The 17,051-nt window shown below is 41.3% G+C and overlaps 1 protein-coding gene across 4 annotated transcripts in view; it reads left to right on the forward strand.

Annotated features, from left to right (window-relative positions):
- Positions 1-17,051, forward strand: part of SLC45A4 (solute carrier family 45 member 4) — a 66,022-nt gene that overhangs the window by 15,986 nt on the left and 32,985 nt on the right. For 3 of the 4 annotated variants that reach the window (XM_065831309.2, XM_065831310.2, XM_071803764.1), the window contains exon 2: positions 10,578-11,199. In XM_065831309.2, the coding sequence (XP_065687381.1) occupies positions 10,956-11,199 (244 nt within the window). In that variant the 5' untranslated portion in view covers positions 10,578-10,955. Of the gene's footprint in view, positions 1-9,819; positions 9,988-10,577; positions 11,200-17,051 lie in introns of those variants that run through there. The other variant, XM_071803765.1, reaches the window with a different exon arrangement.

Consider the following 17,051-nt stretch of genomic DNA (forward strand, 5'->3'; position numbering starts at 1 on the left):
GGCCAATGGTACCTGGGGTGGATTAGAAGGGGGTGGTCAGTAGGTCAGAGAGGTTCTCCTGCCCCTCTACTCTGCCCTGGGGAGACCACACCTGGAATATTGTGTCCAGTTGTGGCCCCTCAGTTCCAGAAGGACAGGGAACTGCTGGAGAGAGTCCAGCGCAGGGCAACAAAGATGCTGAATGGAGTGGAGCATCTCCCGTGTGAGGAAAGGCTGAGGGAGCTGGGGCTCTGGAGCTGGAGAAGAGGAGACTGAGGGGTGACCTCATTCATGGTTACAGATCTAGAAAGGGTGAGTGTCGGGAGGATGGAGCCAGGCTCTTCTCAGTGACAATCAATGACAGGACAAGGGGTAATGGGTTCAAACTGGAACACAAAAGGTTCCACTTAAATTTGAGAAGCAACCTCTTCCTGGTGAGGGTGGCAGAGCCTGGCCCAGGCTGCCCAGGGAGGTTGTGGAGTCTCCTTCTCTGCAGACATTCAAACCCGCCTGGACACCTTCCTGTGGAACCTCAGCTGGGTGTTCCTGCTCCATGGGGGGATTGCACTGGATGAGCTTTCCAGGTCCCTTCCAATCCCTGACATTCCGGGATTCTGTGAAAGTCTTAATTTAACAGCGTTTTCCTGAGATTGAATGATCTTAATGCGTTTAGGGACTGGTAATTGGAGGTAATTCCAAAGAATTAGACTTTGCAGACTTTAATGATATGCTAAAGGAAGTCAGCTCATGATCTATGCTGTGTTCCTTTTTTGTCTTGAGCTATTGAATTGCTTCTGTAATTGTCTAATACATATTCTGGCAGTATTTGGGTTTCTTAAGCATTTACAGCCTGAAGAAACCAGCCTGCAGATTTTCAGAGCAGTGAATATAATTAGTTCAAATGCCAGTATGTGAAAATAAAGTATCGCACTTCAATGTAGGTACAGTAACATCTGCAAGGAATATCTAATTTTGCGTATATTAAGTAATCAATCCTGGATTGACTATTTTTTTGAGATGAATATTCATTCAAAACACTAGTCTCAACCTATTGTAGAAAGCATTGCTCATTCTGGAGAGTAATTTGCAAATGGTTGCGCTGGTAAACTTCATTTCCCACCCTGTGCAATCAAGAGAACAGCCTTGATGAAACAACTTGCAAAGAAAAGAAAATGCTAGTGACAATGATGTGCTGATGCTGCAAATGATTCTTGCACCACCAGCCCCACTGGGTTCATTGTCCTTCTGCAGGAAGGGGAGATGGTTCCAGTTAATCCACTTGGTAATGTGTTAAGATGACGATAGCTTTAATTTTGTTTTCCTCTGCCCTACCTCATTGAGACAGAGGGAATGGATCCATTGACTTCTGATGGGAGAGAACTCCCATGTTCAAGGTGGTTTAAAAACATCTTATTCTGGCTACGCTCATGCTGGGCTCAAGTTTTCCCGTGCCTGTCTAACCAACTTAGTGCATTTTCTAGGTCCAAGTTGTCACTTGCAGCAGTATCAGACCACGACAGTGTATTTTCACACCACCCCGTGAGTTTGAGTTCTTTATGTGGTGATAGGTCATTATTTTTTTTGCTACTTTGTCCATAACCTTTATCAAATTTTAGGGGTAGAAACTACTACTTGGTGCTGTTGTAAATGAGGCATGTGTGTGACTTTGCTTTAGTGTGGAACTGCATTTTAGTGCCTGTTTTACCAGCTGTTATGTTTTCTGCAGTCTGGGAAGGCTTCTCTTGCTATTTATGCCCACACCACCTTCACTATTTACCCTTTTAATGTCTCTATATTAATAAACATGAGGGTAGCAGGAGCGTATGTGAAGCTTTTTACCTAGCAGCAAACCAAACAATAAGTTGAATCAGATAATGCTACCTCCTCAGTTTAAGAAAATGAAGTATTTCCTACTGAAAACACCAGCAGCAGTGATTTAACAATGTAACCTGATCTAATATTAGTAGCAGCCCGTGTCTTCGGGGAACAGTATAATATCCAGTCCACTGAATAAAGTCTGTTTCACATTAAATTCTGGATCCCTTTTAGAATGATGGCTTCCTAGAATTGTTTCAGTAATTTCATGAAGACTCATGGTTTCCTGCATCTTTTTTTTTCCCAGTAATATGATCAGCCTGGGGAAATCACATTGCCCCCAAAATATAGAGAATAACTAAGTGCTGCCTAATGATGTTCTCCCTGATATCATGAGGACCTTCATCTTTCCACCTGACATCTTAAGCTTTTTATTCCTCCCTGCTTGTCTGGGCAGAAAACAAAGCCCATTGGGGAGTTTGTTATGCACAGGTCGCCATCTGTGACCACATCGTCCAGCATGAACTTGGTCATTTTCTGAGTAAACTGGAATTGGGTGGCACGAGGGTCCCAATAAAGCAAGGGGGCTTGTAGTCAAGGCCACACTTTACAGAAAGATGAAGGCAGGACACCCTATAGCAGATTTAATCCTGGCAAGGCTGGAGTTGGAATCCTCTTTATGTCAGGTTTGAATCATTTCTGGAATTTTGTATACATACCGAGGAAAGGGTGCAACAAGTCTTCAGCAACCCTTTCAAAGTGAAGCTGCACACGCTGTTGCTCTTGTATTTCTTGGGGGATGGGGATTGATATCTGTATGTTTTTATGGATTTTGGGGGGAGTTGAGTATGTTCAACGTTCAGCATTGATAGCAGAACTGCCAGAATCATTTGCTTCTCTTAAACGAGTATATTTTTCAAGAGTTATGCCCTGGCTTAAACAACAAGGTTGTAAATGCATCACGTGGATTACAGCGTGTGAAGAGTCCCGAGGGCAGGCAAAGTTTACGTTGCAAGGAATGGAAAAAATGCTGCTTCTCCGTGTGAGGTGCATTGCTCCATATCATCTTAATCGTCAACGTGCAGAATTATTTCCACCCTCCCAGACCTTCCTTCAGTGGCTTGAACGGTGGGGTAGCCTCAAAAGTAGGTCATGGTGCAAAAGCACTGTGTCCAGGGGTTTCAAGAAGTTCTTCTTAAAATATATATTTTGTACCGTTTGTAGGGTTGCTTAGACATTCTTGTAGAGCAAGCTGCTGTGTTTCAATGCCTTTGATCACCGGAACGATGAATTAAACATTAGGACATGTCAAATGAGGTTCTTGGTTGCACCCGGTCAGCCTTAACCTTTTCTTCCTTTGGCAGGCTTTTAGTGGTTCAAAACAGGTTAGTCCAGTTTAATGTAAGAGTGGTTTAAAATCAGAGGTTAACTTTTCTCTCCAGATCTGGAGCGACGTTGCTCACGCATGGCGCTGTTGTTAAGTAATACGTGGTTTAATAGCCTTTTTAAAAATTATTCCTGAATGAATATTGTTTCCCCCTCTGATAGGGTTAATACAGAGAAAGCAGTAGCTAAAAATCTTTGTTTGCATATAAGAAAAAGTCTTAATGGAAATTTAAACAACTACTTGCCTGTAGTTGCTGCCTTTTTGAACCAAAGGCCTCGTGACTCATATGATGGTGTTTCTAGAAACTCACAGGATGTTTTTTAGTCTATGCTTTTATGAAGGATCAACATAATCTGACCACGGAAGGATAAAGCCCCTTTGCTGAACTTCAAGTAAAGTAGTTGTATAGATTTCTCCAGCTGGGCCAAAAGCTCCAGGTACGTTTTCTAGATGCTTTTCATCCCTCTGCAGTGGCTGAACACTTTGAGTCTCGACATGGGCCAAAGAAACTTCCCCTGTGGCCAGTTCTGTTACTATAAACAGCTGTTAATAATTAGTAACAGAGCCACAAAACAACTGGGGAGAAAATAGCTGCCTGTTGGCTTCGCACGTGGATTCTGCTGTGTGTCTGAGTCCTAGGAGGCAGAATATATATTGGGATCGCCAGTCGTGCTGTGAGAGCTTCTTCTGCCTTCAGAAGGCATCTTGAGCTGGGCAGGTGAGTCTGCTCTTTGCCCTTGTAGCCACAGTGATCCACTGACAATGTTTTTACTACGTAAGCTGCAATTTCACATTGGGCGTTGCTACCCAAACACTTCTGGCTGCCCCTATCCCTCCCTTCCCCTGTTATCTTGGTATGGCTCCACACAGCCATGCAATCAGATCAAGCTCAACTGGCTTTATAAAGGGTGTTTTTTGTGGTTTTCTCAGCTTAGTTTTCAACCTAGATCGGTTCCACCGTCTGGTTTGCTGCTCAGACTGTGCAGGAAGGGGCGGGAGTGAGGAACCTGGGGCAGAGAAAAGGAAGAACAGGCTGCTGCTGTTGTATTTGTGATTGAGAAACCTATAGTATAATAAGCTGGTGATGTATTTTATGTGATATTCCTGTGCAAGCAGCTCACCTTAAACCAAAACTAGCCTTGCTAGCAAAACAGGCAAATGTAGTTTGCTGTTATAATTTGGAACTGCAATCAGCTTTGTGCTGCACCAAATATCCATCTGTTTTCAGCTGCTCCTACATCCGCAGTGGAAGCTGCTGTCCCTATGGAACATACTTAATCCCAGGGGAGTCATCTGTACAAAATCTGTTGGATGGGCACCTTAGAGTCATTTTTAATGTATTTTGAAAACTGATTAATTTTTGCGGTGGAGCCATGAGAGGGATGAAGATCAACCTTGTCTTTAAGAGCTGCTCTTGCACAGCAACGTGCTCTGCCGTGGTGGATTTGAACTCGAAACATCGGGAATTATCCTTGGACAAATGCCATTTTACTCTTGAAAAGGCACGAGGCCAAGTGATGGATCGTTTTGCAAGCCAGTCAGATGCTGAAGCAGAACCCAGTGTCCATTTTTTCCATTGAATGATAGAAAGAATAATAAGTGGTGTTTGTCGGGAACACAGGGGTAGAAGTGTTCTGCCAAACATTTATTTAGTCTGAGGAAAAGCCAGATAAACTCAGAATGCCTTTCTTTCCAATGCTAATATTAAAGCTATACTTAAATCAGTCTAGGTAACTTTTCAAGAGGTTGCCAGATGACTTGAAAACCTTAGCATAAACCAAGCTGGCAGCAAAGTAAATACAACAGAATGACTGGGCAATTATAGGCTTGCTAGGCTAATGTGATTCACAGGTGAAATAGTACGGTTAATAATGTGTGTATGTGGGATGTGCTCATTGAAGAATTAAAGGAGGGTATGGTGTAAGACTCTGGGAGGCAAATCTTGTCCTGTTAGCTCGTGGACTCTTTTTCTAGTCAAACAGTTGAGTATTTCATAAAGTAGAAGTACACGTACCTTTTTCTCTTTTTAGTTAAGGATTCTTTCAATGTGTTATGTGGAATATCACATTAGGATCTGTTAGTGACCCAGTGACAACTGTGACCAGGATTATTGAAGCCTAGTTAAATTCTGGAAGAATTGGTGCTTAGCTATGTTTTTGGGGTAAACCATGACAAATGTTTGTATTCAGTGATGGCTCAGTGTATCTCATCATCCTTCTTTTCAGTGTCAAGAGGGTAGAATTGCTTTAAACTGGAAAATGGTTGAGCTGGAGTATTTCCTAATTTACTAGAAAACAGTCCCTGCGGAATAAAATTGAATGCAGTTCTTAACTACGATTTAAGGAGACTTTTAGTTATTTGTATACTTGCATGTCAAATAAATTAGAGATACATTGAAATAATGGAAGAGAGATTGAAGACAAGAGATGGCTGGGTCAGTGATTGGAAGGTAATGCAATAAACCTTAAAGATCAGGATGAGAGAAGTTCCTGCCACTTTTTCTTAGGCTGTTCTTAATTTTCCTTTCAGATTTTGTAACCAGTGCACACCTACCCTGTCAAAATCAATTTGGTACATCAATAAAAACCTTAAGGATTGTCTAATGGCTTCAGAGGAAGAAAGAGCTGAGCTTAAATTTTCTCATGGTATCCAGTTGGGCCCATTGAACTTTATTTACTTGCCAGGCTTTATTACTTTTATCATAAAATACGTGTGTGATTACCTGAAACTTGCTGCCTGCTTCATAGCTTAATTAAAGTCATGTGCCTTGGCACTGGTGGAGAAAATCTAGTTGCTTGTCGAACAGTACGTTCCTATTCCTTTTTAGAGAGAGATAGATGGGAACATGAATTAAAAATAGTTCAGTCTTCAGAGCTTTGGGCAGTGTCACCGTTAACCCCATTTATTTGGGGATTTATGGGTGTACCGCCAATCTGCTCCATATGGCGGTGTCACATATGCAAAAATGCCACTTGTCAACCTCCAAGTTACAAACCACATTGAAAAGTGTGATAAAAGCCGTTTGCCCCAGGGAAAAAGAAAAGCACTGATTTTGGGGGTCACAAATATTACCTGTATAAGTTGTCGTGTTTGGAAAACCCTAAAGAAAGGCGGTAATTTCCTTCTGGTTCTTTAGTTCCCGTGCTTTGTCTTGAACGCTGCCTGTTTTAGGCACGGGATTATTGTGATACGGCCTCATCAACCTGTAATGTTGTTTTGTGCTTCACGTAGTCATGTTATGACTTATGCCTAGATGGAAACTAGATAGGAAAATAGAACAGCTAAGATTACAAGTGACTTGAGGAGCTTTTAGAAAATTGCTTCCAGATGAGTTTTCAGAATATATCGCTTGCCTGCGTTGTTGAAATATTCATATTAACTACCACTTCATAGGTTTTGTCGTTGTCACAATGTGGCCAAAGGTCAAGGTGTAAAACGTGCAATTAGACTGAAAAAGAGCCAGTGTAATCAGTCCCCTCCTCCTATATCCACTTTACAAGACCAGGAATATTTCTTTAGATAAACTTCTCTTCGTACCCACCCTCTGCACAACACCCAATATTAACCCATCGCACGGGTGAAATTCTTCATTCTACTTCCTTATTCTTTGTTAGTCATTAAAACGCCTTTTAAAACTTGATGGGAATTACGAGAGTCCGCGGCAGAATGTGGGATGTGGTCTCAGCTTCATGAGAACTGATGTCTTGTGCCAGTTTACTTATATTTGATTTATTTTCTTTAGCTGCTGCATGGCTGGATGGTCAGAAAGGTACAGATGAAAAGGAAATTCTCTTTCTGAAGTATTTTGGTGCCATACCTCCTGACATGTTTGAGGAAGCTCTCTTAGTAATAATACCCAGTCTGCTTCAATGACAAATAAACCTAATTCATCCCTTCTTAAAAAATAAGAAATAGGCCGGTGTTATTGTTAGGTGGACTCTATGCAAACAGAGTCACAGGATGTCAGGGGTTGGAAGGGCCCTGGAAAGCTCATCCAGTGCAATCCCCCCATGGAGCAGGAACACCCAGCTGAGGTTCCACAGGAAGGTGTCCAGGCGGGTTTGAATGTCTGCAGAGAAGGAGACTCCACAACCTCCCTGGGCAGCCTGGGCCAGGCTCTGCCACCCTCACCAGGAACAAGTTGCTTCTCAAATTTAAGTGGAACCTCCTGTGTTCCAGTTTGTACCCATTACCCCTTGTCCTATCATTGGTTGTCACCGAGAAGAGCCTGGCTCCATCCTCCTGACACTCACCCTTTCTATATCTGTAACCATGAATGAGGTCACCCCTCAGTCTCCTCTTCTCCAGCTCCAGAGCCCCAGCTCCCTCAGCCTTTCCTCACACGGGAGATGCTGAACTGCATGACTAAAGGTAAAGGGACTGTATTGGAAATCACCATGGATGCTCAATAAAAAGTTGTCAATTGGTTTACTAGCCAACAAACATGTACAAAAACAATGCTAGATGCCTTCTTTGGTATTTTAATCCAACTCCTCTCTAGATGTCTTTTACTTCGGAGTTCTTCGCTGCATGAAAGCGTCTGTAATGCTTCCAGCAGGTAAATGAATTTGTCTCCCTTTTTGATAAGGAAGAACGGCGCTATTCAAACTCGCCAAATTCAAAATGAACTTGGAAAAAGCAGCGGCGGAATCTGGATCGGTGTAAAATGAGTCTGAACACAACGGGGCAGGACTTGGGAACGAACTGGAAGACTCTTCTGAGAGGCTGCTGTTATTCTCTGGTATTAAATATGCACTTGGAGGCAGATAAAAGTGCTGCAGGAAGATGAGCGTTATGCTTCCCACAAAATTGGCGTAATGGAACAGTAATTCTCTGTTCCTTTAGATAAAACCTACCCATTGTGCCTCTGCTGTTGCACTTGAATACTCTAACTGCTTTTTCTGGCATGTTTAAAATATACTGTTCTTCTTATCTCAATTACAGCTTCAAAGCCTGCCTCCATCTATTATCCATTATTGGCTTCTGAATTATCTGATTACTCCTCATCGTCTTCCCCTTCAAGAATAACTCTTTCAGTCATCCCTTAAGAGTCTTGCTCAAATGGGGTAAATCTCAGCTATTGTCTCTTGATCCTTTCCAGTGACAAATGTTCCAAGCCCGGTGTCGTCCCACTCGTGTAACCAACTGTCCCAGTGCATTGGGAAGTTCTGGTGGCATGGAGTGTCTTCATGTGTAATTTTGCTGCCCTCAAACTCTGTAGTATAACAAATGAGGTGTTTAGGGAAATTAAGTTAAATGCTTTATAGATTTTAAGCATTAAAAACACCCACTATAGACTTTAGAGCCGTCTTGTACATGGGTGTTATCCATGACCCATAACCATTGACACAACACACATATTCTGAGCAATTTCTGGATAAGACCTGATACATAAACTTCTATATTCTACTGAGTGCAATTTTGCCTGATTCTGCCAACAATTAAACATTTTATTACTAGTCTGCAATTAGAATAATTGCTCCTACTCTGTAACATGTATTTTGTAGGTTTTACTTACCCAGAACTTGTGTTATAACGAGTGAATGTGTGGGATTTCTTTAATACACACAGTGCTTAATTTCATATTTATGATAAACCAATAGCCCTTCAAGGAGTGATTTGAAAACTAAGGCAAGAAAAGATCATCACATCCCTTCCCCTTCTGGTGCAAGTTCAGTACTGTTCTAACTACTGGAAGGAGGACAATAAGCTTAGTAAATGAAAACCCCGACTGGTGGAAAAACCTTAATAAAAACAGGGTATTTATGAAGAACTTGAATGAGTACCTGTGTGTGCCATAATTCAGTAACCGTAGGCACTGCATCCAAGCTCCTCCTGTTAATTGAGTGGCTGTAGAAATGCTATTTTGAGTCAATTTTGTTCGGAACGATTTAATGCTTATAGATGAAAACTTGGAACTTAAAGTGCTTATAGATTAAAACTTGGAACTTAAAACTTGGCTTACAGCAGTTGTGTTCAGCAAGTTCTGTTCACTTCGCTCATGTGATTTAAAGGTTCGACTGGCTCCAAAGCAAATTAAGGTATTATGTTGTTATCGATGTGATCAAATCTGAGAACTCTGGTAATCTTGGGGAACCTGGGGAGGAGAAAAACAGATCAGAAAAACACATTTCTGAATGGAAGAACAAAACAGATGCAATAAACCAACTGAGGGTACCAGGAGGAGGGAGTTGTCAAGATGATCTCGTGCTGCAGTTTTGGTAGAACGAGTCGGGTCATTCTGCAGCCGCGTTGCTGTTATGATGTGCTTTAAACCCCAACCATGTCATTTTTCTTTCCTGAAGGCTCATTTTTAGGTTCACCGCTTTCAGAATCTGGTTTATGCTGCAGCCCACAAGGAGGTTTTTCTTACCACAACTGAAGGGGCAGCAAACTGCAGCGTGGGGACATCTTAGGCCAGTTTTGCTGCCAAATCCAGTGTCTTGTGGAATGACACCCTTGGGGGGTGTTGTCCTGGGATACCAGTTTAATCACACTCTGTGCATAGATGTAAATCCACATCTGTCTAGTACAAATATTTTGCAATGTGACTTTTCAGAAAAGGCTTTACTTTTTCCTAAGTGCTTAAACACATTTTAATTGATGTGTTACAGTTATATGCGTCTGCTTAGACTTTGTGGCACAAAGGATGGGGAAATACAGGAGAAGCCTGTCTGACTTGGTTGGAATACATATATTTTAGTAGCTTTAATGTGTGATGGAAGATATTGTACCATTCTACTCTCATGGACTTCAGCAACCTTATAGGACGTGGGACTAAGATGCTCTGGTCTTGTGTGCAGAAGGTGAAGATGGAAGCACATGCTGTACATACACGTCTATATCTATCTATCTGTCTTCATCAGGAGCTTAAATATTTATAAATCAACCGTAAAGTTATATCCCTAATGGCTTCTTTTTGCTCGTGTTTGCTTGAGGAATGGTGGGATGGTTACTGCAAAGTAACTGACGGCTTCCAAAACTCTAAATGGAGATGTCTGTGCGGCCTGGGAGTAAATGGTAATTAATGAATCATCTTCCTGGCATAGTTCTGGAATATCCTCCGCTGTTGCCGAAATGGAACCTGCATTAAATTTCCCAGAACTTGTTTTGTGCTCGGTGTTCTGAGGATCTCACTGATGTATTTTTCTGTGGCTTCATGTAGGACCACAAACTGGAGGAACTTATGAGTACAGTCATTTAAATATGAGTAACTCCATTTCAATGGGAACTGCAGGGGTAGGAGGGAATGTGGAATAAAAGACCCTACACCAGGCAAGGACAATGGAAAGCATTAAGCAGGAAGTAGGGTATATGGTTAAAGGGGGTGGGGGTGGGGGGCACAATATCCTGAAAAACGCTATTGAAATTTTTAAGTGCTTGCTTTTTGTTGCAGATTAATCAGCCGCTCGATGGGGATTAACAGTGGAGCACCTCTTTGTGTCGCCTTTCCACCTCTCTGTAGCAAGAATAACAACTTCAGCACTTCTTCAATAATAATTATGAAACTGGTATTAACTGAATGGCAATTATGGATTTTTAACTCTAACTCACAGTAAACCAGCAAGCCATATGTGGAAATTCCTACCAAATAGCTTTTCGTTCTTGGTGTCTCGTATCTATATAAGAAGTTGCAAGATACCTGTTTGTACAAGAGGAATATCAGCATTATTTGCCTGAGGAACAGAAGCTGAAAGAGAAGACACCTTAACTTGTTTGTGGAGTTATGGTAGTGTTATTTATGTAGATATAATAAATATATATATATATTTTTATGGTAATGAAAATGGCTCCCCAGAATGCTGACTCGGAATCTATGCAAGTTCAAGATCTACCTGTGGCACAGCTTCAGAAACCAGAAACCAAGGAGAACGAAAGCGGCGAGGAGACCATTAGCGAAGGATCCATCGACCGGATACCGATCCGCCTGTGGGTGATGCACGGGGCCGTCATGTTCGGCAGGGAATTCTGTTACGCCATGGAGACAGCTTTGGTAACGCCCGTGTTGTTGCAGATTGGTGAGTAATCCTCATTTGTTATTTGAAACAATATCTAATTGCATTAATTCAAGTCAGAGGAAGAGGGAAGTGGGGTTCTACCCACTGAAGATACACCAGGTAAAATGGATTTTGTGCTCTTGTTCTTGACTGTGCAACAGATTCAATTGTGACCATGTTTAGTTGAGGAAGATTTCTCCCTACGTTCATCTTCTGTCTAATATTGCTTCCATCTATTAAAACATAAACCCAATTTGTTTTGAGTTCCTATAATCTCAAAAGCTTCTAAAATTCTTTATTAACAGTTAAGTGTCCTAGAAATCAGAAACAACATTAGACTCTAAATAATTGCAGGGAAGCTTGTTTTCATTTATAGAGAAATACATCAGCTTACAATACTTTAGAATAAGGACTTATATTGTCTTTTCAAACTACTGGTGAAATGTTGCATTTGTTTCAAACCACTAGTGAGTCTTGTTTTGCGTGGTTAATCTGCCTAGTTTGTCATAATACATAAATACATACGAATAAACCGTGATACCAATGGCTTTAGATAATAATGGGGATTAGAATAGGAGTAGACTGTTAAATTTTGTGATGAGTACTGTAATGAGGTTTCCAATAAACTGCTTAAAGTATTAAGAGTATCTGGTATTACCTTTATCAAATCCAGAAGATCTTGTTCTCTATCAGGTATCAGAGAATATGACATGGAACTGAATGGAAGTGCCAGACTGAGCATGTTTTGAGTGAATAAATCAAGGATGTGTGCGCACCGGATAACTGTGTATATATAATATATGCATATTAGGTGTTTGCTAATGTTTGCTTTGGCTTATACATGCTTACAGCACGCTCAGTTGTGGCCAAAGAAAACTACTGCACCAACTCTCAAAAATAGTGTTGTTTGAATACTATTTGCAGCATTTTTAAAGTTTCAAGGTTAGCATCTCAAATGACACATCTGTATTTTTATATTTGACGTGACAAAAGGGCATGAGATTCAACTGGCGCAGTGTACGAATGGTTTTATCTTGTCTTCCTGTAGTTCAAAATTGGTGTTCATACGAAATTAGTAGTCGGTTTATTTGGAATCAATAGGGTTCACTAATCAGTGCATTTAGTTGCCATGGGATATGCTGATGGGTTATGCCTCTAGGTTTTCATGTTGACAGCCCATCAAATGTTCTTCTTGGATCTACTGGTGGCTTAGTTAAAATAGATTATCAGTGTTTCCCAAATAGGAGCTGACCCGCTGAATAAAACACATGTAACTTCTTCTGGGAATGCTTATAAGGTCCATGACTTGGCTTTTGGGTAAGCTGAGATTTAGAGACTTAATTCCTTTGTATGAGCAGCTTTGGTTTACCATGAATACAAAGACTTGCATCCTGCTTTACATGGAGAAGACCCCCAGATTTATAAGTATACTTTTTGTTGGCTTTTTTGTTTGTGCTGGCACTTGGATGTTTAAAAAGGCAAAGCTGACTTCAGGTTAGAATAAATAAACCATCCTCTTAATTACTGACCAGTCCAGTAGTTGATATTGCTGTCATGAGCTCTTCAAGCAGATCTGTTTCCTCCAGATAATTGAGAAATGTCTTTTCCCTTCCTCCCCTAAGCCCAGTGATCCCAATAACATTGGGATTCGGGAGGAAGGGAAGAAAAGAGCTCTGGCTTCTAGAAAAACCACCAAACCCACCAAGCGATGCAGAAAAGGCTGTGGGGATGTAATGATGATGTTCCGTGCCTTGGAGATAAGAAACGGAGGCGGCTGGTTACAAACGTTCGCACTTTGGGAACTAATTGAAATTGTTCCTGCTCCTGCTCACGTTCCCTCAGCAGAGGAACAACTGATGTTGGATTCAGTGCAGGGTTAAGTTATTCACGGGTGACTTATCAAGCCTGTTTGGTAATTGCCTCTTCCGTGGTTCTATTTACCTTTATCACCCTCAACATCTGTCTGCCTCAACATAAGCTATATTTATTCCTTATTGCAGGAGGTTGCTTATTGCCGTCAAACTGCTGTAAAATTCCCTTTGCTTTGGGTAAAAGCACCATTTGGTTGTTTTCTGTGAGATTCATTGGCTCCAAACTATTTTTGAGAAGTAGCACCTAAGGAAATGTGGTGATTCAAGCAACCACTTTGCTTTTGATACATTGAAGAACCAGAAGTTTTGGGTGGGCAAAAAAGACTCTTCCTTACAGGTATATGTTGAATATTGAGATTTCAGCAACTGAAGGAGATGGTTCTTTGGATAGTCCCTTCCCAATTCAACAGCGGTTGGATTCTCAATGTTTTAAAGCTTTCCTGAAGTTTGGAATTCTTAATAAAAGGCAGCAGTGAGAGCTGCATCAATGGATACTGTGAATTGGAAAGGTCTGCTGTACCCCTTCCCGAAATAAGAGCTGATTTGTGACTTTATTCATCTTTATTGCTGGGCTTAGATTGATGTTACGTTGCCGCATCAGAAATGCAGCTACAAATCTGTAACAGCCTCGTAGTCATATCTGGGCTTTATGAGCAACAAGAACAAGCCAAATATATTACACCTTTTTTATTGTAACTTGCTCTTTGATTTCTCACTATCCGCAGCTTAAGCATTCAAAGTGAAGCAGCTAACTTGCTTTAGAAGAATTTGGAGGGTATGAAAATACGCCAATTATGAGAAGCGGCAGACTGGCTCCAGATTAAAGTGTTATTTGGGCATTTTCACAATTTTTGATGTGTGGAAATCTTTGTTAATATTTGTTAGAGACCCGTTCAATGGGAAGTTCCTCCCGACGTTACTAGAAAATAAACTGTCAGTGCCTTCATGTGTTCATCATACAAGGTGTTTGAGAAACAGAGCAATTTGTGTTAGTCTTGAGTATGTTCTGTGTATTATTACTACTGTTTGCTTCCCCTGTCACATTTCAACCACGTCCTATAAATTCCATAGGAGCAGGATGAGGCCTTGGTTTTAAACATCTGGTGCTTAATGCTGCTTATCAGAGGGAATTCAAATCCCTGCTATTGTTTGTTAATTACGGTGTATTTTAATCTGTCATTAAACTTGCCTCCTAAGGATTCAATCACTCAAACTACGTCCAGTTTGTGGAAAATTTGGATGTATTTTAAAAATGACTTTGCAAGGGATTTGGGATGGATAAAGGTGAGGAGAAAGTGACTGGTATGGTGTAAACTTGGAGAAACTCGTAGCTTTTTGAAGCAACTTTTTCAATGAAATGACAATAAGTCGCTTCTGTTAACGCTTTAAACCATTAATAACACGATTTGATAATTTCAGGTTATTTCAGTGGCAATTGAAGCTCAATTTGGGTTGTGCAACCAGTCGATCTATTTTAGTTCTTCTGAAGGTTGGAATCCATGCGGCTCTTTCGTTAGGATTAACATTCTGTGTCTTGGGGTGGCTGCTGCTTTCAGCACGAAAAACTCGCTGTCTAATGAGCAGCTGTAAACATGAAGCTTCAGGTTTTATGTTTAATATGATAAAAGCTTTGCCAAGCCTTTACTGCTGCATCAAAGGCTCTTTCCATCGCTGTTGAGTGGTTTATGAATAGTTAATAGGCACAGAAGTGACTGTCAGTACCAGAACTGCTCCTCATTCCCCTGCTTAAATTAAATAACTCACACTGATGCTTTTAAAAAGAAACTATATACATTTACGTGAGACGCCAACAGTTGCCATGTGCTGCTTACCTTTATAATGTCACTTAAATGTAGGGACGGTACCCTACAGGAGCAGCCTTTATTTTTATGTATTTCATATCTGAATGCCCATCTGTGATATTAACGGTGTTATTTTGTTTTGCTGTGAGAGATAATGGGCCCTGGTAGGAAACATTAGCTAGTGTAGCATTAAATATTGAAGTAGGTTGTTTTAAGCTTAACCCTGAGCATGATGCTCTTTTTAGGCGATACCACTAAGGACCAGCATTTCTGCAAACTCTGTATTTCAGTGCTAATTAACAGTTTTAATAAAGAAAGGCTGAGCTAAGCAGGGCAGAATACCTTAGGTTATTTTTATTTGGAATATAAATTTTCATTGCGTGCTTTCCAATCAGCAAAATATAGTTGCTCATGAGACACATTTCCTACATGTGTTATACATGTAGAAGAGCAGTTCAGGGTTTTGGGCTGTCATTTCTCAGTTAAAACATTTAGACAGATTATATCAGCAAGAGAAAATTATCTCCCATTCAAAGTCCTTCCAGGCTTAAGCTTGACAGGCCGTGCTTAAAACCTCTTGAAATTTAGTTCATGGGAAGCTGAACTGGGTGGAAAAAAGTCTATTAAGCAATAACTCAAACTGCTGATTCGGAGAAATCTCCAAAGCGGCAGCTGAGAAGGGATTTAATATTACAGAGTGAATTTTTAGTATGAAGTAGTGCATCTCCCCATTGAAATTTAGTGTTGGTACCCATGTGGGAAGAATGCATGCAGGTAAAAAGGAGATTATGGAGACATATTTAGAAGCCAAGCATGAAATGTTACAGATAAATTAGCTTTTAGGTCTGTTTCTTGAAAGGAATTAAGGTAGCAATTGCTGACTTAGTGCAGGGTGGAAGGGGATAGTTCCTAAGGCCAAACCTGAGATGAAAGGAGATCTAAAAACCTTAAAAATCTGGTGGGGGAGAAGGGAACAAAGGGGCAGGATGAGCTTTTAGAGGCTGCCTGTAATTCAAGTGAAAAAGGACTGACTGCTCGAACTTGTGTAGATGGAGCTGAAATAAAGCAGCACTATTTCAGCTCAAGTAATTGAGTTTATTCCTCATCTCTGCCAGAGGTGACATCTGCGTTCACATTATGTGTATTTACAACTTTCTACGAAGCTGTGTCTTACCACTGTGCGTTACCTGACCTTGTCTTAACTGGAATGAGCTGTCGGAGTTGCCGTAATCTGCTCTTTGACTCTCCAAGTTTAATTCCTGGACGATCCCGCTGGTTTTGGGCTCCCAGGCGTAGCTGCATTTGATTCAGAGTGAATTCCAGGATCCGAATTCCTCCTTGGAAGAATTAACGGCTTGAGAGCTGACCTGTACCAAGAGGGGATTGTAACACGGGTAACCTAAGAACCAAATTTACAGTGGATCCAGAATAATAAACACTTAATGAAATACATTTTTCAGCCTTCTTGGCTTTGAAGTGAAAATCATGCAGTTTGCATTCAGATCTCAAGCGGTGGAATGTATAGAACTGCAAATATTGTGCCTGAGGCATGTGTTAATCACCCCATAAAACCTCCCCACCCATCATTTTTTACTTATTGGCTAATTTTACGCCCACTAAGGGGTTGTGTAAGACTAATTTTACTGTACTTTTTTTTTAACCAACAAGCAAGTCAGTATGGCTTTCATATCATGTACCGCTATTCTCCTACACAAAATATCTTCTGACCTCAAATCAACAGCAGCACGGTTCATGAACACGTGCAGCCCTTAGTGGAATGTTTGGTTAATCACAGAATGGACTGGGTTGGAAAAGCCCTCAGAGATCATCCAGTCCAACCCTTGGTCCAACTCCAGTCCATTGACCAGATCATGGCACTAAGTGCCATGGCCAGTCTCAGCTTAAAAACCTCCAGGGCCGGTGAGTCCAGCACCTCCCTGGGCAGCCATTCCAATGCCTGACCACTCTCTCTGCAAAGAATTGCTTGCTAATCTCCAGCCTCAGTTTCCCCTGGCAGAGTTGAAGCCCATGGCCCCTTGTCCTATTGCTGACTGCCTGGGAGAAGAGCCCAATCCCCACCTGGCTAGAACTGCCCTTCAGGTAGTTCTAGAGAGTGCTGAGCTCACCTCTAAGCCTCCTCTTCTCCAGACTAAACAAGCCCAGCTCCCTCAGCCTCTCCCCATAGGGCTTGTGTTCCAGT

Source organism: Patagioenas fasciata, chromosome 2 (assembly GCF_037038585.1).
Source record: "Patagioenas fasciata isolate bPatFas1 chromosome 2, bPatFas1.hap1, whole genome shotgun sequence".
In the NCBI taxonomy this organism is placed as follows: domain Eukaryota; kingdom Metazoa; phylum Chordata; class Aves; order Columbiformes; family Columbidae; genus Patagioenas; species Patagioenas fasciata.